Genomic DNA, 24,574 nt, shown 5'->3' on the forward strand with positions numbered 1-24,574 from the left:
TAATATATTATCATATTACATTATGGTATATTATAAATAACATATTATTTAATATTATTTAATAATTAAAATAGATATAGATATGCAAACATAAACTGGAAATAGACAAATAACGTACTTTTCTGTGTCTAAATTGCAACTATAAATAAATAGTTTTCTGTGTCTAAAGTATAACTATGACGGGCAGCGTTAGGCTATGCGCGCTCTCGTGTGATGTCAGCGGCGCGCGAGGTAGTGATGCTCGCTCGCGCTGGACTCGACTCAGTGTCAGAGACAGAGATAGAGAAGGAGAATCACGACGAAGATGGTCTCAATACGCGGAGTTCCCCTCGAGGATAGCCTCTGTTGGTACTGATTCGGAGTGTTCTCCCGGATAACTCTGCTTCGAGGAGTTGCTTCACGTTCGGAGTGAGTAAAAGCTCTGCTGCAGGACTGTCTCTAGAAAGACTGAAGGTTAGAGAGATGTGTCAGACGCGTATGTGGAGAGCATCACTGCGCGCTTTGAACTTCTCTGTGTGCGTTGCTCTTTCCAGATGCTCACTGATACATTACAGCTGTCCGTTCATTTACATGCCGTTTAAACGACAGCACAATTACTAAATGAATGAACCACGTGCTTTGAATGAGTACGGATGGTAGTTAAGCAGTCCCAGTTGTCGTAGGAATCTATTGTTCCTATTCGAGTGTCATCTGCCAGTTCATATGCACTGTGGTCATGCAATATTCCCTACGCGTCTGACACACGAAGAAATGAACTATATAAACAGAATTCTTGTTTTTATTTAAATTCACTTACTGAATATGAATGATATTTGCATTTGGCTGGTTTACATGTTGAAAAGAGGCTGTTGCATTCTTCACAACGAGGTTTAGAGATAAGGTTATGCTAAAACTTAACTGTAGACTTTTAATTATTATTTGACTACATGATTTATTTCTGGTGTAGCCTGTATGCATCTGAAATCACCATAACCTTGGATTTGATATAGTAAAATTAAAGCGTTTCTATTATAGGTGGCTTCTAACTGGTCAAAGGTGCTCATTAGGTGGTCCATGCATCACATTATTGCTGGTCAGCCAGATAATGACCAGTTTAGACCAGCTGGAAACAGTTTCGAAACAGTTCAAACTGGATTTTCCAGCAGGGATTATTGCTGTTGCACTTTATGAATTTGTATGTAAACAATTCATGTCTCCAGTAATGATGCTTCATGGTTGTAAAATAATGCACATAAAAAAGCTAATGTAAAACTATTGTGGGCTAAAAAGCACTTTCCTTGTCAAAGTTATCATTTCCAAACACAAATAGACTACAATTAAAATAATTAAAAACAATAATAAATTCAAATGTTTAATTTTCTTAAGTCATTAACATTTTATGACCCCCCCCCCCCCCCCCACACACACACACACCACCATTTTTAATTATTTTTTCCATTCCCTGGGTACGATGAGCAGAACAGATACTGTGACATTTGTGATCATTTGATTGAACATACTAAGTCAAAGGTGGTTAAAGTTGCCTAGGAGACACTACAGTTTCATTATCTTCTCATCTAGAGGGATTTATTTTAAAACGGGCACCATGTCCTATCTATTATAATGAGTCCTGCATTTACAGGCTGGTATATGGTCCGCTTGTCTGTCGTTATGGATGCATCTATTTTTGTACACTACATTGGTGCTGCTGATTGTCATGTTGCTGTGCTGTGATAATAAATGGGCCTCCAGCAGGGTTAAATCACACATGAAATTACACATTGATACGTCCCATCTTTTCCCAGAACAGCTCAGTGACCCTCACAAGATTTACTGATAGAGGGTAGTATCTAGTTTCCAAAAGCTGTTATTTTATTATCAGCACACTTACTGAATATAATAACTAACATGCATGATAAGTATTAAGGCTATCTTTTGTTTTCTAGATTTTTAACTGCAGTTAGACACTTCAAAATTCACGATAAAACTGTTGTGATATAGTAGCTGTTAATCTCAATGGCAGAACGTGTCTCGGTCAAAAAAGAGGTGTGTGAATGTTGTGCTGTGGTACATAGCACCCTGCTGAGTGCCGCCCATGGAGAATCTATTTTTAATTGGCCTTGTTGATGATAACAGAAACTTTGCAGAGGTGTCTGCCTGTTCATAAAGTTAATTGTTCTCATGGGACTAGACAGTATCGTTTGGCACATTTTATTTTCTCCATTACCGCTGGTGCTGCTTGGTCTCACTTGCTCGTCTGCTTTCACACATATGACACAAGGCCGGCAATTATACTAAAAAAGCAGATTTGATGCCGAGACTTGTTGTTTTATTTCTTTAGGCTATTTTAGGTTTTTCACGAAATGCTGTAGTTAGAAAATCATAAGCCAGAAATAGTTTAATTATATCAAATCCCAAGTGATGAAACTGAGTCGTTATGCAATAGCTGTAAAATGCAGCTCCAAGATTCTTTGGTGTAATGTCTAACGTTAGAATAATGTTTCTGCATATATTGATTTATTGAAAGCATTTTAAGCCATTAATATGTCGAGTCCGCAAAATGTTGTTCTATTGCAATCCAGCCACACCAACAATAGTGCAAGTTTGGAGGCTGGACCATCTGTTAACTGACCATTGGGAGTGTTTAGAAAAATTTTGAAAACATAAGAAATTACGAACTTCTATGTTTTTAGGCTTATTTCCGCCCTAGAAACACGTTATCTCACATTTCAAACTTCTTTTCTCACCATTTTGAGTTGATATCTCACGATTATGATTTTTTTTCTTGCAATTCTGGAGATAAATAAATAAAATCTGAATTCTGTCTTTATATCTCACAATTCGAATTTTTTTGTTTCCACCACGGAATTAAAAAAACGTAAAGTGCAACGTTTAATCTCACAGTACCACAATTGTATTTTTTAGAATAGCAAATTATAAACAATTGTGAAAAAAAATCCTGAATTGTAAGATAAAAAGTCACAGTTAGCTTTTTTATTTTTGATCCCCTTGCGACAATAAGCTTCCATATACTGCATTTTTTGTTGATTCAAAATTAGCCTCAGGAGTTTGAGGAGGATTACAGTCAATATATTTTAAAGTGACACGCATTCTAAACAGATTAATGTAATAATGAGTAAATTGAAACATATTATTATTACTACAAAGCACCGGGGGGTTCAGGTGCTTATTTGTAACCCAAAGTCCTTTCTAGTCATTTAGAGCAGGCATTTGAAAAGATTAAACTGATTTAAGCTGACAATATGCAGCCGATCAAAATTTGGCCTTGAAGCAGCACAGCTTCTCTCTCTTTCTCTCTCTCTCTCTCTCTCTCTCTCTCCCGCTCTTATCTTTTAACAGCTGATATTCATTCTGTTTCAGCCTCCCTCAAAGTATCATCAAGGCTGTAGTGAAAGGCATGACAGCTTCTGTTCTAGTGTTATACTGGAGAGATCCCAAGCGAGCTTAACTCTCCATTCATTCCTCCACTTGGTCCATACATAACATAAATATTCTCCTGTTAATGAACAATAAAAAGCATTGCAGCATGCAACACAAGCAATCATAGATAGTTATTACTTAACAGTAAGTTTTTTGCCAAATGCAGCTTGAAGTAGAGCTACTGCTAATTTTTCCGGCATTTACTGTATATATAATAGTTAAACAACTTACAATGTTTTGTGTAGAATTTATGTATCCAAACAAAGATGGATTGTTTGAAAACAATTACTGTTTGTGCAATTTAGCTAGATACCTGCTAGTGGCACAAACATTTTTAAATTAACAATTTCAAATTAAACGAATAGTTATTGTATTCTGTGGCCATCTAGTTGTCAAAAAGATGAATTATATATACATTTAGAATTCTGGACGTCAAATCATGTTTTTTCACAGTAGATTATAAGTTGACTTGTTATTTTTGACTTGGTCAAATTAAGAATTTGCAATTAGGCCTGTTTGAAGATTTTTTTCGAAGTACCCTTTATTGTTACTCTTAATAATATTTTTTTTTTCTAGGGGTGACACTGATGGGTCAACGGTGGTTTGCAGAGGTGCACACTGCTAACGATAATTGGGCTTTCATGCATCTCATCATATGGGGTGCATTGTGTGGTGTTTCTCCTTCAATTAGGAGTTAAAGACCACACAGTGTTCTAGAGATAAAGTCTAATCCTAGACTCTACGATACACTGTAGCAGGGCTTGTGTAAAGTCTGGCACCGGAGGGTTATAAAGGGCCAGAGGTCTCACTGCTATCTCTTATCTTAAATCACCGGATTTAACCACATCATCATATTGGACCTAAAAATACACTGCAGTAATTTAGGGACCATGGTATCCTGGCTTTCAGTTTGATCTTCCCTTGCTAACTGTCAAAATGTCTTGCACCAAGACAGCGCCTTATTTTATAGTCTGCTCTGAGCTGTACGTACCATATGTCAAGTAAATAAAACAGATTGTTGCATGTTGTGCAGCTTTAAAACTCTCACTTTCTGTCAAATAAAGCCTGTGTCTGTGATTGCACTGGATAAATTGCCAGTGACGGGAGAGTAAGGAGTCACATTCACAAGGAGCTCTTATCGATCGTACACTGGAAACCTCGCAGATGTGAATTATTTATGAAAGCATAGTGTCTTCGTGCATGGCACACTATGTGTGTCATAAACCTAGACTGTAGGTGTATGGTGTTGTAAAATACAATCAATGCTGTTTTTAAAGGCCTGTCTTGCTGACATTTTATGTTTGGCCAAGTGCAATATACTGAGAGTATTTTAAATCCTTTGATGCTTGTGTTAAGCCCCTTTCCCATTCTGAAAGTGATTTGTTGTCGTTTATGTCACAAGAATGATTGCTGTTGCTGAGAATCACCATTTTGTTACTATTAATAAATAAATAAAAATGAAATTGGAATGTAATGGCGTATGTTATTAATAATTCTAAAAGTAGTAATACAATTTTAGCAAAAAAAAAAAAAAAAAGCAATTCTATTACCAAAATACATTTTAAATATGCATATGCAGCCCAATAAATGTGTTTGATATACTAAACAAACAAACCATGTGACAAAACTGCATTAATATTGTCGAAATACTGGCAAAACTAAGCTTTGAGAAGTAGGCTGTATGTTTGATTTCGGACTATACTCCATTTGTTCACAAATCGGTCTACACTTTTATTAGAAAACAATGAAAACTCTATGAATGACTACACTCCTTGCGTTGATTCATAAAAAAACCCATAATTATTAGTCATTATAATGACTAATTGTCTAATTAGCCATTAATTATTAGCCTATATTTATATACAGTAAATACTGTACACACACACACACACACACACACACACACACAAAACCACTAGCTTTTCAAATCTTTTTGTAGCCTATCTATTTTTCTTTTTATCTATTATACAATTAACAAAAGCAAAAAAAGGCCTATAACACTTGCTTGTGCTATTCTTTTTTTATTCTATCTGTTTTCTTTTTATTATATATATAAAAAACATGCTATGTGTACTGTGTTATAGTTGCTGAGATATCATTGCTCTTTTGCTGATTTTGATATATATATATATATATATATATATATATATATATATATATATATATAGCATAAATGTGCATATGTAGTCATGAGGATTTTTGATAGTGTTTCCCCTCTAATTGAACACTTTTAGGGGCTTTAGATTGAAGGTCAAGCTTCTGTGTCAGTTGCTTATGGCTGTATTGCTATTGATCAGTGTTATTTTGCCTTCCTGTCCATTTTCTATACAGCCTGTCATAAATCTTTCAAAGGTGTTTTTGTACTGGATAGGAGTGGCGGCATTAACATTTGTGCAAAGTAACAGCAGATAGCCCTCTAACTCTCTGACTGATAAAATCATTAAAAGAAAAATAGCTAGCATGGACTAATTTAATGCAGGAGCATTTAAGTGTAGCATTACATTGATTTTCTAAATAAAGCTTTAGATAAATGACCCTAATTGATTACATTTTATTGAAAGCCGCTTTTTGCGAATTGTCTCCCATGCAGATTTGCTTAGATGTTCTTTTTTAAATGCAAAAGAGCCCATTTACTTTATTGCTCTTGCTTTCTTGTGGTTTGTAACTGCATATACAGTAGAAAACATTGGAGATTGTTGGAGTCAGCAAAATTGTTGGTTCAAAGAGGTTATAGAAAACCCTTGAGATGCGTGAAAATTGTTCTGCAAAAAGAAATCAAAGAACAGATAGATTTTTTTTATCACAGTGCAACATCCCTGTGAGAATCTGTTCCAATGCTTTACACAACTGCACTGTTTTTTACAACTAAATTTGAACTTTTTTGTATCAAACATTTTAGTGATGCTAGTAGTCTGGGTCACAATAATGCTAATCCACAGTCTTGTTATGGTGGAATGGTCTTTCCTAGGTGGTGTTTGCTAACCGTTTCAGTTAAATCAAAAGAGCCCACCATCTCTATGATCTGGGCCCTTGATCCTTCCTATGAGATTTCTGGACCGTTTTATCATCTTCCTGGTGGAAATTGTAAGTTAGATCACATATCAAAGTAATAGCACACAAGCTGTGCAATTTGAGATACCATTCATGTTTGTAGCACAAGTAGTACTGAATGAAATGTATGAGTAATACTTATAGTGATTCTTGTCTTGGCAGATACCAATAATCACATCAATCAACACTGCAATCAGTCCTTTTTGAAATAAATTGGGAAAGCTCATTGCCATTTCTGATATAATTCATACAATTTTGCAGATGAGCCAACTGATTTGGTTGCAGCTAGCTTGTTAAAGCTTATAAATAATATGACTTTGTTTGGTTAAATGCTTGATGCTCTTTACCATCAGTCCAAATATAGATTTGGGAAATGTCAAATCTGATTGATGCCACTTTGCCTTTCTTTGGTATTTCAGCAGCGTCCGGTGCACATCAGTGTTGCGTCAATGAGCACAATCTTTGTTTGGGGAGGCAGATAGCCAATGGGAAAATCATTCCCTGGGGATGCACTGTGCTGGAAACTAAGGTCTGCTTATCAAACGTGAGAAGATGAATCACACGTAATCTGTGTTTTGTTCTAGCCCACACGAATGGGCTTTGCCCTCAAGCGGCTGGCATCTGCTATAAATAGGTGGAGATTAAAACCCTTGTTGTCCGGCTAACCTACAGTTTATCTTCAATTTGCTGCTGCTAAGTTTGTTTCTGATCCCCTGTAGATGATTGGATGTGACTTGGACTGTGTTATTTTTTGCCGTACGTGTGATGTGATGCAGTAAACAGTTTTGGTATCTTCCGGTATGGCAGGAGACCTCGCTGTAATGCAGCGCTAATTTTTCTTTGTTCACCATGCACATATGTGTTGGTGAAGGTGTTGGACTATTCAAAAGGGTGAAAATAAAACCATTAACAATGGAAGGGAATTTCGATGCATTTGAGATGTAGAGACGCTGCAGTCAAAACATCATTTTCAAAGTTCTGAGGTGGAATATAGGCCGGCAGATAAAAAAAAAAAAAGTGTTATCTTACACAGCTGGAGCTGTTTGATAGTTGTGTGGTGGTAGTTCCTTCAAGCATTAATGGTGTTAAATCCTCCTTCTGTAGAAATGTTTTCTTTAAATAACTCTGCTGAAAATGCTAATTTAATCCAGTCTTAGCTAGTTTAGTTGGCCTGCCAGTAGTGTTTAACTGGTTTCCAGCATCGATTCGCTAGTAATTAATTTGTGAATGAATCATTCTTCTTCACTGCTTTTGTAATTTGCCATGCAAAATTTAATTAACAATAATAAGAGTTAACTCAGTCTGTGATTCAATCAGGTTTGGTGATATGATTGGTGATACTGACATAACCTTATTATCTACCATTGTTCCATGTAGCCTGCAGAAAGAATCGATCCAAAAACAATTCAAAAGAACTACATTTTGTAACTAGATACATTTCTTATTAGTGAGGTTTCGGTTGTGAGGAGTGTTTTTCAGTCATGCAGATTTTCAGTACGCTAGCGATGACAGAAGTTAATATTATGTCAAAATACTTGTGTTATTTATTTCCCATTGTGCTATTTAAGTAGAACTATATACGATTTTAAAAAATGTAGCACTTTTTTGATACCTTTTAATGAATTGTTCACAAGGTCACGCAATGATTTGCTTAGCGAATCAGCCTGAATCATTCGGACAGCACACATTTTTAATTAAATAAACTCATTTTAAACCGATTCTCACAAAGACGCCCATCCAGATTTTGCTGAGTTAGATGTGTTCCTAGGTCGACATATTTTGTTGACCCTGGAACAAAATTTTACTCCAAACCTTTATTCTTGAACATATCCCTACACCTAAACCTAACCTTAACCATGAGTAATCCCTAAAATCAGAGGAAGATTCTAAGTGTAAACTTCTATAAATCTATAAACCGGTTCTTCAAATCTGATTGGTTAATCACAAAGTTGTTCCAGGGACAACAAAGATGTTGTCCCAGGAACATGTCCCACTTGTAACATGTAAAATCAGGTTCTGCCACAAAGACAGCGTCAGATGAATTCAAATATTTCGGCTACAAATCGATTTAAATCAAACCTGTGTTCCATCGTTTGTCAGTGTTAAAGTTTAAACTGCTTGTCATCAGATTTGTACTGCATGATATTTTCTAATAATAATAATAATTAAATAAAAAAACACAGTTAATGAATGTGCACAGGGAGAGGCACAAAAGTATCACCATGGAATTATAAGTTTATAACCCTGGTATTCTTTCAAATACCTTGGCATATTATATACCTGTAAATACAACGGCTGAAAAATGGTAATGATTCATGGAACTAAAGCCAAATATTAGCTAAGAGGTGTCCAGATTAGCAATTAGTTTTCAGATGTGCTTATAAATCTGTTACGTAATAAGATGTGGCCTTAAAAAATGTCCTGCTGTTGTATATGATGAATTAATTGGTGTTTTGAACCTCAGGCTTTTATAAATATTCAGATATTCAGTGTAAAATCTAACATTTTAATTAGTCACGACAACCAGCGGCTCCAAAACCCGAGTTATTTCACAGTGTGTGAATCATGTCCAAAGATGGAAGATATCAGTCCATAGACAGACTCACAGTAGTTTAAAACCTATTGAGTTGCCTATCTAGACAACATTTTAAGGAATTGTAAGCTGTTATACCAAATAGATTTAGTAACATCATGCTGCTGTATCAAAAATTTAGACATGACATTTAGGATACTGTCTGAAAAGGTAGAGCTACTTATGTAGCATAGCAGCTCTCAGATTTTGGAACAGAGCTGATGTCTTTTGGTAATAGGGTAATAGCTGTCATATATGCTACTGAAACTGCACAACAGAGCAGTGTCAAAACAGTGGCATCGTGGCGTTCACTTTATTCACTTAGAATCAATCAAAAAGACAACCTGACCGAGAACAAGTCTTATAGAGGAAATAGTTTTCGTTCTTTCAGATTTATTAGAAGATCCTGAGATGCTGTCAGCAAACAAAAATTGTGCTTTCAAAGAGTGTTGATATTTTCACAGCTGCATTATGGGAATGACAAGTGAAGGTTCAGTATGTTCAGCTGGATGTATTATGTACACCACCCCCATGAAGTTATGAGGTCTTGACCTAAACCCACTCAAGAATCATAGAGCTAATCTCATAGGTCATTTATGTTGTGGTCACATATCATCATTCAGTAAGAAGAAGATTAAGGGTGGGCGATATGACCAAAAGCTTTTGTGTGAGTCATTTCTGAAGATATTATATATAAAAAAATTCATTTATTTTTGCTGTAATTAAAATATATATGCTCAATTTTGTTTAAATGTTTGGGGTCAGTAAAAAAAATTAAATAAATGTTTTCATAGAAAAAAAAACTGTAATATAATAGTATAAAAAAAAAAAACCTGGATTCTTTGATGAATGAGAGTTCAAAAGAACAGTATTTATTTAAAATTTATTTTTACGTTTTTTTTATTTATTATTATACTCCTAATTGCAGCACTGCATATATAAAAATCAAAACAATAAAAGTAACATTACAAAAAGTATAGTTGTGACTCATATACCATACAATTCAGAGGGTGAATGTCAGGAAAATGTCAAGGTCTAACAATGAAAAGCAATGATGAAGCAACTTAGAAGATTGACATTTTGGTCTTTTCCTCACATAAAGCTGTCATTCGACTTCAGAAGGTTTGGATCATAGTGCACATTTCATATGGATCACTTTTGAGTTGGTTTAATAATTAATTTATTGTAAATTCTGGAGCTTGAAACCCCATTCACGGTCATTGCACTGAAAAGAGGCTGTGTTGTACAGACATGAAGTACCCATATACCATCATCCCCTTCAGCTCTAGTGAAGACCAGTAATGTGTGAAACTTCCAGAATGTGGCCTTTATTATCGCGGTGGAAACAGGATAGTGAAGTCTCTGTAGTGACCATGGTGTTACAGACCTATTCACTGCTCATCCACTTATCTGTGTCAATGTAAGCCTTCTGAGAATGGAAACGCACAGTCATGACAGTCCCGCAGTAAGCTTGTTCAGAGGTCAGGCAGTTTTTTTAAGGATCATTGGTTCCGAGGTTGCTTGGATTTATCTGGGTTTGACACAAATACCCGAATCAATGTTCTATTAGCTGTTGTAGGTTTTATGAGTGATGGCTATGCCCAGGACTTTCATCAGGAGTAGGACAACCACAAACCTCATCCTGGGACCTGTGATAATGAAGGCCTCATTCATATAATTTGACCCCAGGTCTGTGAACTGAAACCATAGGTTACCCCATGTATATGTATATGTGTGTGTGTACCGTATTTTCCAGACTATAAGTCGCACTATTTTTCATAGTATGGCTGGTCCTGCGACTTATAGTTAGGTGCGACTTATTTATCAAAATTAATTTGACATGAACTGAGAGAAATTAACCAAGAGAAATGAACCAAGAGAAATGAACTAATAGAAAACATTACCGTCTCCAGCTGCAAGAGGGCGCTCTATGCTGCTCAGTGCTCCTGTAGTCTACACTGAAGACATAGAGCGCCCTCTCGCGGCTGTAGACGGTAATGTTTTCTCTTGGTTCTTGGTTCTAAATAAATGCGACTTATAGTCCAGTGCGACTTATATATGTTTTTTTCCTCATCATGGAGTATTTTTGGACTGATGCGACTTATAGTCCAAAAAATACGGTATATAGATTTTTGGGTGAACTATCCCTTTAAGCAAGGACCCATTAACTTATCAAAAGGGACAGTAAAGGCATTTACAATGTTACAAAATATTTCATAAAAATATTCTTCTTATTAATTGTAAATGTGTCATGGTTTTCAAAAATAGCTGCAGAAAAAAAAATTTAACACTGGAAAAAAAGTTTCTTGAGGAACAATTTAGCATTTTAAAATGGTTCAGCTTTGCCACTGCAGGAATAAATTATATTTTAAATATATTGAATAGAAATATATATAATTGTAATAATAGTTTACAAAATTACTGTATTTTAGATCAAATATACTGTATGCAGCCTTGGTCAGCATAAGAGATTCTTTCAAACACATTAAACTAAAATCTTGCCAACCCTGAACTTTTGAATGGTAGCATACAGTAAATGAGAGAAATTAATTAATAAATCAGGATAAATTATGATTTCAGTTTTCTCAGAGTGCTTTGACATATATTAATACCATTCATTTGGAGTTGAGAACTTTTGAGCGTTTCAGCTTCATTATAAAATTCTCATTATGGGATGTGGACATGGTCCTTTTTCTGTAATGCACATCTGCAGTACCTTTAACAATCTAGGAAAGTGATTCTTACATAATTGGGTCATAAAATCATGCATAATCAACAAATAAAAGGCATATGGGAAGGAAATGTTGTATTTTGTCAGCACTGTGACACTGGTCAAGAGATGTAAGAGCTTTTGGCTCACAGGACCTAGGTTTGAATCAGGTCATGTCTTGATCTCTCTCTCCCCCTCTCTCCTCTACACTCCAATTTCCTATACAGAATAAAGACAAAAAGTAAAAAAAAAAAAAAAAACTAGTGTGGCTAAAATCCATTTAGCCACACTTTTGCCTGTTACTTGGCAGATAAAAGCTAGTGAAAAATAAAAGTGATTATGTTCCTTTAGCTCGAAATTATGCTGCTAGCAACAGCAGGGTCATGGTTTTATTTCCCCAGGAATGCATAATAACATAATACCTTGAATGCACTGTAAGATGCTTTTTGGATATAAACATTTACTAAAAGCTTTATTGTAAATTTCAACAATATTCCATATTCCAGCATGGATTATTTTGCTGCAGACATTATGAAACCAAAAAATTTAAGACACTGTTTTCCATGAAAACATTTTCTAGTAAATGTTAATGCAAGTCAGGGTTTTGATTTACTAAAAAAAAAAAGAAAAAAAAGAAAAACAAGTACATTGTTGAATTGTCACTTGACGGCTAATGACAAGCACTAAAAATGAAAAGCAATGATAATGCAACTTAAAAGAAATGCACACATAGGATTCTTTATAATACCAAATTTAAACCAACATTTTTATTGTCTCTCCACCACAGCAATAAAATATAATTTTGCTATTTAAATGTGCAAATATGGATGTCATGATCAGTCACCAGACACATGAAAACCAACTCATCATGGGTGTCAAACCTGGTGTTACACATTTTGAAACGTCATATTTGAATGTGCATAAAATCTGGGTGCTGCAGACTAATCGAATATTTATTGTATCACAGCAAGCCATATTTTAAACATACTTTTTCATAGACTAAAATGTAATATTTTTCCATCAATGAACAGATCTATGCTGATTCTAAGTAATTTGGATTAATGCACTTGGAAAAAAAAAATATTGGTTCATAAGAAAACAGATATCCTGGATGACAAATATGCATAAAATTTAGTTTATTAGTTTACATTAAAACTGTGTATTTCTACTGGATGGAAATTTTATGTGCAATTCAGATACATAAATCTAGCATTCAGACCTAAATATTTTTGAATGTGAAGCAGAAACGCAGAACCATGGTTGTTCTCGATGGGATTTGTTAATACATTACATTTTACTGTAGACTGTAAAAACTTTATGACTTTATGAGTAATGCATTTGTGTTCCTAATGTAAATGTCAACGATCCTGCTAGACCCAGCAGGTCACTGCGCTTGATAAATTGCTAGCTGTCCTTCCAATCGCTTGACCTTACAAAATCCCCAAAAAGGGAAAATGCACTAAAATAAACACCTCCGCATGATGCAGAACCATCAAATCAGGCAAGCTGCTTATCGCACAAGCTTGCCATGCTGTTGTAGGTCATCTGCCACATTGTTCTCACTCGTATTGATTGACAGATACTGTGCCATTAGCATCATTAGCCAGGCTGAACAGATGAGTGGGTAAATAGACAAGACCTTTAAATGTTAGGTGCTGGGAGACTGCGCATAACATGCATGACGTCTCTCCTGCTCAAACTGCTCCTCTGACTCAGTTTTGTTCAGACCTCATGAGCCGTCAAAAGCAATGCTTTTATTACATAACCTAGTGCGACCAATCACAAACAAGCTATTTATTTTCCACTGCCGTCACTGCAACAATGGCACTGAGAGCTACTTTTGCTTCTCGTCAAGTCATGCTCTACAAGGTTGGGTTTTCTTGTTGAAGACTGTCAAGGCCGAAGAGAAGCCGAGTGGAATATGAGATCAGGCTCAGGTCCTTGGTCTTCAGACAAAGATTATTTGAAAAATCCAGCTTGTGTTTTCCCAGGTGTGTTCTGTATGCCTGGACAAAGGCCCAGACGGGGCCCTGGGTATTTGGTTTAATAAATATAAGTGTTTATATTCAAGTGTTAATCTGTCTACTTTTAATTATTGATTTATATTCATAATTGTTCTTTGTTATAGAGACGCTCTTAATATGAACTAAATGCAATTTTGATGAGCAATCATAGTATTAAAGTGGTGCTTCATTAGGCAAGATGCTGAATATATATTTTCCATTGAGTGCTTTTGATTTATGATAAATGCTGTGATTTACTAATGCTCGAATAGAGTACAATAAAAAGTCAGTTTGGTTACAGGATTCGGTTGCTCAAAATTAAAGGAATAGTTCACACAAAAATGAAAATTTGCTGAAGATTTACTCACCCTCAGGGCATCCGAGATGTTTGTTTCTTCTTCAGAACAGATTTGGAGAAATGTAGCATTACATCACTTGCTAACCATTGGATCCTCTGAAGTGAGTGGGTGCCATCAGAACTCCAATTTATCATATTATATTCAAGCATTGCCTTCTCAAGCGAAAAAGCTGTCTTTTTTGAAGCAGGAGAAAAATATGCACAGATTTACAAACACCATTTACAAGTCCAAATCAGTTCTAAACAAATATGTTGGTAGATTTTTATGTTGGGGATGGACTTTTTACATCATTACAAGAGGAAGCATTATTATGGATTATGGACTGGTATTTTTGCCTGAAGACTAGTTTAGAGAAGTAGATCTTCATGGAGAGTTCCTAAATCAGACATCAATTCTCTCATGAAATTGGCAAGAATTTCAGGGAATAATCTTTTAAATGTCAGACACAAAAGCTTTTGTGTGATTGTAGAAGTCTTGATAATGATATTTATGATGCTTTTTTGTAATTATAGTGGCAAGGATGATCAAATTCACCTTTCGTGTTCCACAAAAGAGAGAAATTGATTCAGTTTTTTAAATTACATGAAGTGTTTCATTTACAAGTAAACTATTCCTGTAAAAAAAAAAATCTAATTTTTTTTTTTATTTATATGTATAATCCCTCATGTTCATGTTTGTAAAACAGCCCACCTTATCCATATAAATGCATGCTAAAACATAGGCCTTATAATACCAGGAGATTTAACTTGACTGCACGTGTTTAACATTTTTGTTTTTTATTTCAGTCACGTTTTTGCATTTCATTCATGCTCTTTGCAGTGTTGTCCATGAGAGGGAATGTCTTTTTTCTTTTCATTGAAGCCCAGATTGTATATATCTAAGGCAGAAAATTAGGAAGGATGCAGAAAGGAAAGTAGTAAATGGAAAAAACACCTCAGCCCTTCTGTTAGGCCTATTTTAAAGCTTGTTACTGGGCTGTACATGGATTAAGATGGGATTAACCTTGTTTGTTCTGACATTTAAAGTAATGCCCGTTTATATTTAGCACATTTTTGTGCATGAACTTCACATCTAGGGTACATGCTGAATACAAGCATTTTTGCGTGCTGGTATATTTATAATATACTATATATAAAAACACATCTGTTTTTATTGCAATACATGACTAAACAAATTGTTTTGGACTTTTTGACCAGACACAGACATCTCTGTGGGACTATACTGCTACTGGTAAACATGGTAAATGCCTATAGAGACATGGACACAGGTGTGCGTGGTAGCATCTGTGCAGCCTTTGGTGCAAATCTCTGTTGTGGTGTCCAAGAGAGGGCTCAACCTCTCAGAGCAAGCTGCCGCCCTTGTTGCTCATTCTGGTGCTGGTTGCTAAATTGTCTGACTCAGGTGGCAGAGCTCTTCTCAGCCGAGATAATTTTCCTGAAGCAGAGCAATTTTGGCTGAGTGAGACATTTCTGGCAGTTTGCCTTTTTGTTAGGGTGCAGAAGAGTTAGCATAGAGGTTTAGCTCCAAAACTGATTCATTTATTTATTATTTCATAATCAGGTTTGTATTGTTTTTGTTTTTCAGTTTCATGCTATTTTATGTTGATAAATCATATTTTATTTTAGCAAAATGTTACATTTTTACAAACATTTTTAAAAGAAATTACTTTTTTGGACTTAATATATGCCATTTAAGTCAAAGTAAAAATGACTGAAAAGACAAGACTGTATATTGACCACATTTCGAGGACATATTTGTCAACGAAAAGTGTGATCAAAACAAAAAAATGATATCGTGCCTAAAACCCATCAACAGCATGCTGAGATGTTATATTTTGGTGGTCTAGTTCAGCAGTGGCTGGTCCAGCCAGCTGGCATCATTTGCATGGAACCAGATCAATTATCATTGCTGTGGAGGCCTGGTGGTGAGAGTATGGTTTCCAGCCAGACGATTACTGATAGAGTCTCCTCACTGAGGATTGTGCTCACAGTGTGAGGAGCCTTTGTACTCTAGTGTCATTATAAGTCACAGTATGAATCGATTTTACTGGCGTCTGATCCTGGGATTGAGTGAGGCAGAGCAGACTTAAGTGTCACAGCCTCACAGGTGACAACAAAGGTGAGTCCATAAATAGATATGGAAAAGCACTCTAAAAACGAAAAAAGTACAGCATACCGATGGTGTTTGGTTTGATTAATATCTTAATCCAGCTGGTGAATATTTGCCCCACCATCTGTTTAGTCAGTTATGTCGTAGTTGAGCAGGAAAAACTTTTTTTTTTTTTTTTTTGCATATTTGCATTTGTGCATTTACTCCAGCATACTGCTCTTAGAACATAAAGCACTTATTCTGCATGATTTTTTTAATGATTGAAGCTGATGTTTAAGGGTATTTAAAATGCATTTTTACATACTTCTGAATGAAGCACAATTATCAATGTAGATTGTTTATCAAAACTTACAAAAATTATTTGATAAATATACAGATTGAACGGAACCTGACAAATCAGTTTATTGGAGGGAAAGCTTGGTGACATCAGCCAAAATAATAATAATATTTTCCCTCACCTTTGGAATAACATTTCTTATTTTTTGTCTTGTTTTCCAGTATAGAAAAAATCCTGAACATTCTTAAAACAGCATGAATTAATTGACTTTTCTCACCCCATTTTCCTAATACAGTAGTCATATACTTTTTGTATAGTTTTATATATTTCAAGTTGTTTTTCTGGTTTACATATAGATTTATTAGGAATGAGAAAGGTTGTTATTGGAGGGGAGAAAAAATAGAGGGGTTTGGTGACATCAGCCAAATTTTTTTTTTTCTTATCTGCAAAAGTATCTGAACATCCTCAAGACAACATAAATTAATTTAGATACTAAATGTATTTCGTATATATTTATGTAATTTTTTCTTGTTCTAAGAATAAATCTCATTACATTTAGTTAGATTTATATTTCAAAACAATACATTTGCATATAGATATATTATATAAAATGTAAGTCTTCATGTGCAATCATATGCCATTTTGCTTCTTGAGTGAATGTAAAAATTTTGTATCCTAGACAAGATGATAAAACGCTGTTATAATGGATGCATATGGTCATTTCTGAATTTCATTCCGATATCAATTTTAATTGATTTCTTTTAATTTAGTACAAATGATAATTTATTATTTCACTCTGTGAGCCTTTGCTTTAAGTAGTCAGTAACATTGGGCTGATGCAGTAGCAGCAGATGTCTCTGATGATTTGGTGTCCCACATATCTCGTTGCATCAAGCACCAGCCTAACAATACGCACTGAAGCCATTCAAGTCTGTCACATTTCCTAGCTACAAAAATGTTGTTCTTCATTACTAAACCCCCAGCCAATGCTTTTACTACTACTGACCAAAAAGCACAGGAAACATTTACCATTTCAAAAGTCATTCTTCATTTTTCGGAATGCTTTATTATTTTGACTGAGAAATAGACATTAGTCTAGTGGTCAGCCCCTGTTTAAAAGCTGTGTTCACGTTTAAAGAGAAAGAGTGTGAAATAAGAATGAGCCGATGAAAATATGAAGAAGCTGAAAAGATACAGTTTGATTGATGTTACATTTATTTATGATGGCAGTATGCAGGGGCGTCATGCACATATTCAGTTTTGAGAGGGCACCAGTGCAGTCCTAGCACACATGGTGCCCTTGGCAAGACAAGACATGACTAAAGGAGAAAAACAGCTTTAAGATCATAGGAGTTCTGTGCAAAAGTGTGAGATGTGAGATGTGTAATTTAATGTGCAAGGTGCCTCGGGTTCCAATCCTGACCTGATGCATAATTGTATTAATAATATATCAAGCAAAATTGCAGTGGAACATGATTTAAATTATTAGCATGCAAGAACAGCTTTGACATTTCGATTATCTATTTTATTCCCCACAGTAAAAAGCGACATGACACTCAGCTTGACTGAGCAATTTTAAACATGAATTTGTGATTTCTGCCACTGTTTTTTTTATATAACTAAAATTATTTAATTTAATTCAGTGTTGTCATCTGTAAAAAATAAAATAAAAATAAAAAACAATTTGAAATTAAGATCACTAAATGAAATAAGTTTAAGCTGAAGTACTAAAATTGCAAACTAAAAATTAAATGAAATATGAAAGATAGATCAAATTAAATTTATAAAAATGACAAAAGCACATAACAAATTATTACAATAATTAATATATAGTACTATAATATGAATATTATGAAAATAATATGTATAAATTTTAATTTAATATTTATTTAAGTTGCATTTCACTTGACGTAACAGATTGAGGGGAATTTGAAATGACATTGCACTTTATGGGTGCAAAAATAGCCTTGATAGTCCATGACTCAATTTATAGAATTCCTTTGCATCTAAAACAAAAGGTATTTTCATGGTCAGATTGAATATGTAAAGAAAAGCCAGCTTGAATCCAACTAAATAGCTCTCATTAGCAAAAGTGATGTTTTGATTCTATTAAATTTAGCACCGGGGTATCACGGATGAATATCGATTGGAAATTTGTATGATTAAGCTGCAGTGGTGCCATCTAATTTGTAATAATGGTTTCAGCCAGGCAGGATATGGATTTTTTCTGAGAAAGGAAAAATACTAACAGATGCAGTGAAATATATATTTTTATTTTATAAAGTATTAAAAAATACTGATAAGTTATCAGGACGATTCAGGAGGTTTCTCATAGAATCAAACTGACCCAGAGATCATAGTTTTTTTTTTTTTTTTTTTTTTTTTCTGATAAGCAAAGCCATCCGTTTTTTTTTTTTTTTTTTTTTTTTTTTTAAGGATAAGAATAAAAGTTTTTTTGGTCAGACTGACGGTGCAGTTTATCAGTCAATCTGTTCCCACATTCCCATCTGCTCTTTCCAGTAGTGAATTTTCCCCCGTGAGCTATGTGTAGAGTCACATCTGATTCAGTGACGCTCAGACTAAAGTATCACTTAACTAAAGGCTAATCAAGTGTTTCTGCTGATTGAAGGCATTGCCTAGCGGTTTGGAAATTCTGTCTTGTACTGCCAGCACAATGAATGCTATTTGCAATCCTCCTTGACACGGTGTACATCGCAGAAGGGACGCTTGCCAAATTCCTGAAAGCTACTCTGCCTTGCATAGTGTGTTCATCTGAATGAGGCGTAGAGAAAGGTAAATATGAAACACAATCCCCTAATAGGCCATTTAGTGACAACGCAATGAGGAAATTATGAGGGAAGTTGTCATGCGGCTGAAGGTAAGCAGGGTGAGTGAGCGGTTTGTGGGGAGGTAAGGAGTAATCAGTGACTCGGTTCAGTCTCTCCCTGGAGAGGAGGACAGTCTCAGTTTAGATGCAGTAGAGAAAAAAACACTGCTTATTTTGTGCTGCTGCTATTTTTGTATTCTTGATCGATTAACAATGATAGAGGACAGCCATCACTGGTTTTGCATGGGAAGCAACGTTTTCATTTTCATTAGAGAGCGTAAAACTCTAGTCCTGATCGAGCTGGTTATCTTATTTTGCATTACGAATCACTCAGAATTGGAAAAATAAAGAAAAAAAACTAACGTAATCATGTCTACCAATTACGGGGCTAGTTCACCCAAAAATGAAAATTTACTGTCATTAACTACTCACCCTCATGTCGTTCAAAACATGTAAGACATTTGGTCATGTTAGGAACACAAAATAAGATATTTTTTTGATGAAATCCAAGAGCTTTCTGATCTTGCATAGACAGCAGCGCAACTACCACATTCAAGGCCCAGAAAGGTAGTAAGGACATCGGTAAAATACTGCATGTGACATCAGTTCATTTTATGAGCTATGTGATTTTTGTTTGTGTGCAAAGAAAACAAAAATAATGACTTTATTCCACACATTTCTTCTGCTTGCAAACAAGGCAGACTATTTTATCGATGTCCTTACTACATTTCTGGGCCTTACATGTTACGCTGCTGAAAGCTCTTGGATTTTATCAAAAATATCTTAATTTGTGTTTCAAAGGAAGGAGGAGTTTATAAAATTGAATTATTTTTTGAGTTCTACTAAGAAGTATTGTATCCTATGTGTAGAATTTCTAAAGAACTTTCAAACAGTTCTCTAGTTTAACCCTCAGATATCATTCACTGATCGAGTGCATTTTGTTTGGTTTGTTTCAGATGATGCTATGAAGACCACCAGAGATGACTGATGTGGAACCTGTTGTCTCTGACTTTGAAGCCACGGGCAGGACTGGCCGGCGGAATGCATTGCCAGATATTCTAGGTTCCACCGCTGGTCCTGGAGCTGCTGACCTACCCGATAAACTAGCCGAGCTTTCAGTAGGAGGTACTGTATGTTGTCTTTTGTTCAACTGGGTTTGATGTCCATTAGTTTCAATGTACATGCCAATAATCAAAAGTATGTGCTTGCAAGATCAGCATCATGACTAGGCAAGCTATGGGAAAAATAAGTGATAATAATGCAATTAATAAAAAAGAAAGAAAACAAGCCTTGTAGTTCACAAGGATAGGATTTTACTGGATATCAGCAGCTGAAATTAATACTTTTATTCTGAACTATTAAACTTTTAAACATAAGACATTTATAATGTTACAAAATATTTTTGTTAAATCAAATAATCACAAGAAAAGTATAACAGTTTCCACAAAAAAAAAACTGTTATATTCAAACAGAAAACTGTCAAATAGTAAAAATATTTCACATTATTACTGCTTTTACTGCATTTTTTATCAAATAAATGCTGTCTGATTGAGCATAATAGACCGAAATCTTTGAACATTAATGAATAATGTAAAATGATAATTATGCATAGACTTTTGGCGATTGCGAGCAAGGCAACTTTATTTATATCAGACATTTCAAATACTGTAATTTAAAAATAAATGTACTTTACAAATGCATAATTAAGAGAGTAAATCTAGAGAATGTAATATCTAAAATGATTTAAGCAATGCATAAGCAAAATAATAACAAATGCATAATAAGCAAAGAAAAAGGAAAAATAAATAAAATTTGAATTAAAAGTATGCATAAAAGTACATGACCTGAATGAAATACTGCAGTGTAATTAAACTGCAAACTTATGCAAGGGAATTACGCAATTAACAGAGCTTGAAACTAGTTCAGTGCATAAGTTAACAAGGCTAATTTAATCTATGCAGCGGACCTCTGATGTCTATAATGGGCAATGATGTTGGCAGAGTCTAATCAAGCCCCTGTGTGTGAGACTTAGCTGTGACTGACAAAAGCACCTCTCTTTAAAAGGTTCTTTTCTACAGAGAAAAGAGCACTCTGTCTTCACATATACACTTTCCTCAACGCTTAAGTGCTTTTGTGTGATCGAGCTGTCATCAGGGGGTTGGCTAGAAGTTAGACTGCCACCAGATGCTGTCAGAAAGCCATTCCTTAGTCATGGTTTCTGTGATAGCTGGTGAAAACCTGTGATTTTCAAAGACAGATGTTGATACATGTGTCCAGTATATCATCAATATTAAACTAAAAAACTTCAGAAAGAGTGATATCAGCGATTTAAACCTCTAGGCAATGACCTTGCTTCAACACATACACTTCTGATAAAACTGAATTCAAAATGCCTTCTGAGGATCAGATCATGAGTGAACCTTCCTGTGCATCAATAACTGCCTGCAGTCAAACACTTTTGATCTGCTCTGTTATCTATAAGCCTCAAAGGCATCACGTGTGATCCCTGCAAATTATATTCCATGAGTGATTTGTGATGATGCTGGAGATTCTCAGCAGTGCTGAATCTGCTGCCTATTCTACATCATACATAATTGTTTCCTGTTTTAAATCATAATAAAGACAGTGCTGTTTCTGTGCTAGTGTCTTAAAGGGATAGTTGACCCAAAATCGTGTCATCATTTACTTACCCTTATGTTGTTCCAGAATGTCTTTGCAATGAAAGCTATGTTCTGAAACTGAGTCCTGGTGAATCATAAACCTCTTCTGCCATCTTGTGGCCTTTCTTGTAATTGTCCTACAAAATGGAATTGTCTTTTTGTAGTACAAATTTTTTTTGTTTTTTGCCAACTTCAAAGAGTGAAATCTTCCTCTCGTATGAAATAAAATTAGATGGTGATTAATACTGTCCAAGTACACTGTACAAGTTCCCGAAAGAATGAATGATCACCATGTAACTATAATAAAGTCCTACTGCTAGGGGGTCTGCAGTAAAGTTCAGAGAAAAATAGCTAGTGTAAATAAATAAAAAGTGAAAATATACAGAATTTGGCATTATTGCTGTTTCCTCTTATAAAGACTGATCAGAAATAATGAAAATTAATTTATTTTACAGTCAACATTTTGTGTTTCTCTTCAGATTTGTTCCTAAAAGTGCATTATAAAGTGCTTTCATATACAGAGACAATAATAGAGACAAAAAAGTTTTAAAACCCCTGGTTTATACAACTTGTACACTATATTTCAAATCTTCTAAAGCTATATGGTATCTTTGTGTGAGGAACAAACAAAATGTCCCTTTTTCTTCTCAAATTAGAGCCTTCAAATCTCATTTACACTTGGTTTAAATAAAAAAATGGTAATATTATTTGTCACAGCAGGTTTGACTATACTAATGCAATTATAGTCATTGCATATGCAATTATAACTAACGCCATTATTTCCAGTATGTCATGAACTGTCATAGAAGACATAGCCAAAAATTAAATTTGAGAGCTACAGACAAAATAATCATTGAAAAAAACATAAATTCCAAATCTTCTGACTTCTATACTGTAATTTTATGTGAGGAAAGAGCTAAATGTATTACATCCATTAAATTTCCCTTTTCGTGGCTCGACATTATAAATCAACATCCACTTTCCTTGAACTAATTTCTTTTGAATTCGCCTAATGTGGTTCTCGTTGTGATTATTTTCTTGTGATTGAATTGCTCTGGATGAACATGTCTGCTAAAGAACAAATTCATTCAATAAGTATTTTTGGCCTCAATGCAGATGATGGCGAACAGGGAGGAGAGAGCTCGTCCTCGTCCGACCCACCTAAAGAAGCCACAGAGGGGGCAAAGACAGAGGGCTCATAACTCGGCAGTGATCTGACCTCATGAGAGACTCACACATGACCTGCCTCTGCTCTTGTCCCCTTGACCAAACAACTGTTACACTCTGTGCTATGCAACATTGAGACCACCTATGATTGGCATTCGGACGTGGGCCAGTGGGAAAGCAGCTCATTCCTATTACGGGAATTCATCTGAAATTGTGTTTTCCAAATACCAACGATTGTTCATTTCATACCTCGATGACTTTGTCAAATTTGACTTTTTTCCCAAAGACTCGCTGTCATGATTTTCCTAACGACCAGCTGTTTTGTGTGTCTTATGAAAACAGATGTGACCTGCTTTCCCATTTTAAAAATGAACATATTGTTTCAGACTTTCCATAATAGCAGTTTTCTCTGAATGTTGACATGTAGTGGCAAAAATGTCTCTTTTTGCACAAAAAAGTAAATACATTCCATTTGGTGATGTAAGTAAAGTTTTTTATCTCACGATATTTGTCTGTCCTTGTACAACACCACATCTTCTGTGTTTTGTATTGTAAAGATATGCATTGCTAACATTCTAGCCAGAGGATAAGAATCAGTGCTGTATAACATGAAATATGAAATGTTCTTCTTGTAAATACAGAATTGTACATTATATTTGCTAGTTTTGAGTAAAAGCCTTCTGTTTTGTGCGTAACTGCTGTCAGTGTTGCCCTGCGTGAGCTGAAATTGGATTGTTAGCTGTCTGATGTATCTGCAAACATCCGTGGTCATGTCATTCGGACGTCATCTAAAGTGCTTGTCTCAGATATTTCATTACTGGTGTCGATGGCAGTGAAAAAACACTATTGTGGAGACTTGTTGTTCTTCCTCTCTTTCATCCTTTCATCATGCTTCCATCAGAAAATTACATTTGATTTCATTTTTTACCTGGCCATAAATCTTGTATCATTTTGTCTGTTGTAAGCTACATATAAAATGCCATTATGCTATGTTTAAAAACTACAATAAATCATGTACTTAGTTTTTGTAGTTTAATTTTTTTTGTGGACTGTGGACCAGTGCTGGTGATTTATGTAACCAGCAGAGGACACCAAAGATCTTTTATAATATAAGGGCACACAAATCACAATATTCAAGTAAATTTTAATTAGGAAAAAAAACAATATCATTACAAAACAAAATACATTTCTATATATGTAAGTAGTTTATATACTGTATGTGTCTGTTATGGTATATGTAAAATGTTGTTGCTCTTAAAGTTTTGAAAATAAAGCATTTGATTTCAACTTTAAAATAGGATTGTAGAACTAAGAGCATAAAAATTAATACTTTTATGTATGTGTGTGTGTATGTATGTGTATATATATATATATATATATATATATATATATATATATATATGCGATATGTACATTTTG

General features: G+C 34.8%; 1 protein-coding gene across 1 annotated transcript; it reads left to right on the forward strand.

Moving 5' to 3' along the window:
- Positions 1-228: 228 nt before the first annotated feature.
- On the forward strand, positions 229-24,178 carry pkib (protein kinase (cAMP-dependent, catalytic) inhibitor beta). The gene is made up of 3 exons (XM_052586904.1): positions 229-408; positions 20,285-20,453; positions 23,105-24,178. Exons 2-3 carry the CDS (start codon positions 20,309-20,311, stop codon positions 23,188-23,190), a joined length of 231 nt encoding a protein of 76 aa, XP_052442864.1. The 5' UTR covers positions 229-408; positions 20,285-20,308; the 3' UTR covers positions 23,191-24,178.
- The last annotated feature ends 396 nt before the right edge of the window (positions 24,179-24,574 follow it).

Source organism: Carassius gibelio, chromosome B20, assembly GCF_023724105.1.
Source record: "Carassius gibelio isolate Cgi1373 ecotype wild population from Czech Republic chromosome B20, carGib1.2-hapl.c, whole genome shotgun sequence".
Classification (NCBI taxonomy): Eukaryota; Metazoa; Chordata; class Actinopteri; order Cypriniformes; family Cyprinidae; genus Carassius; species Carassius gibelio.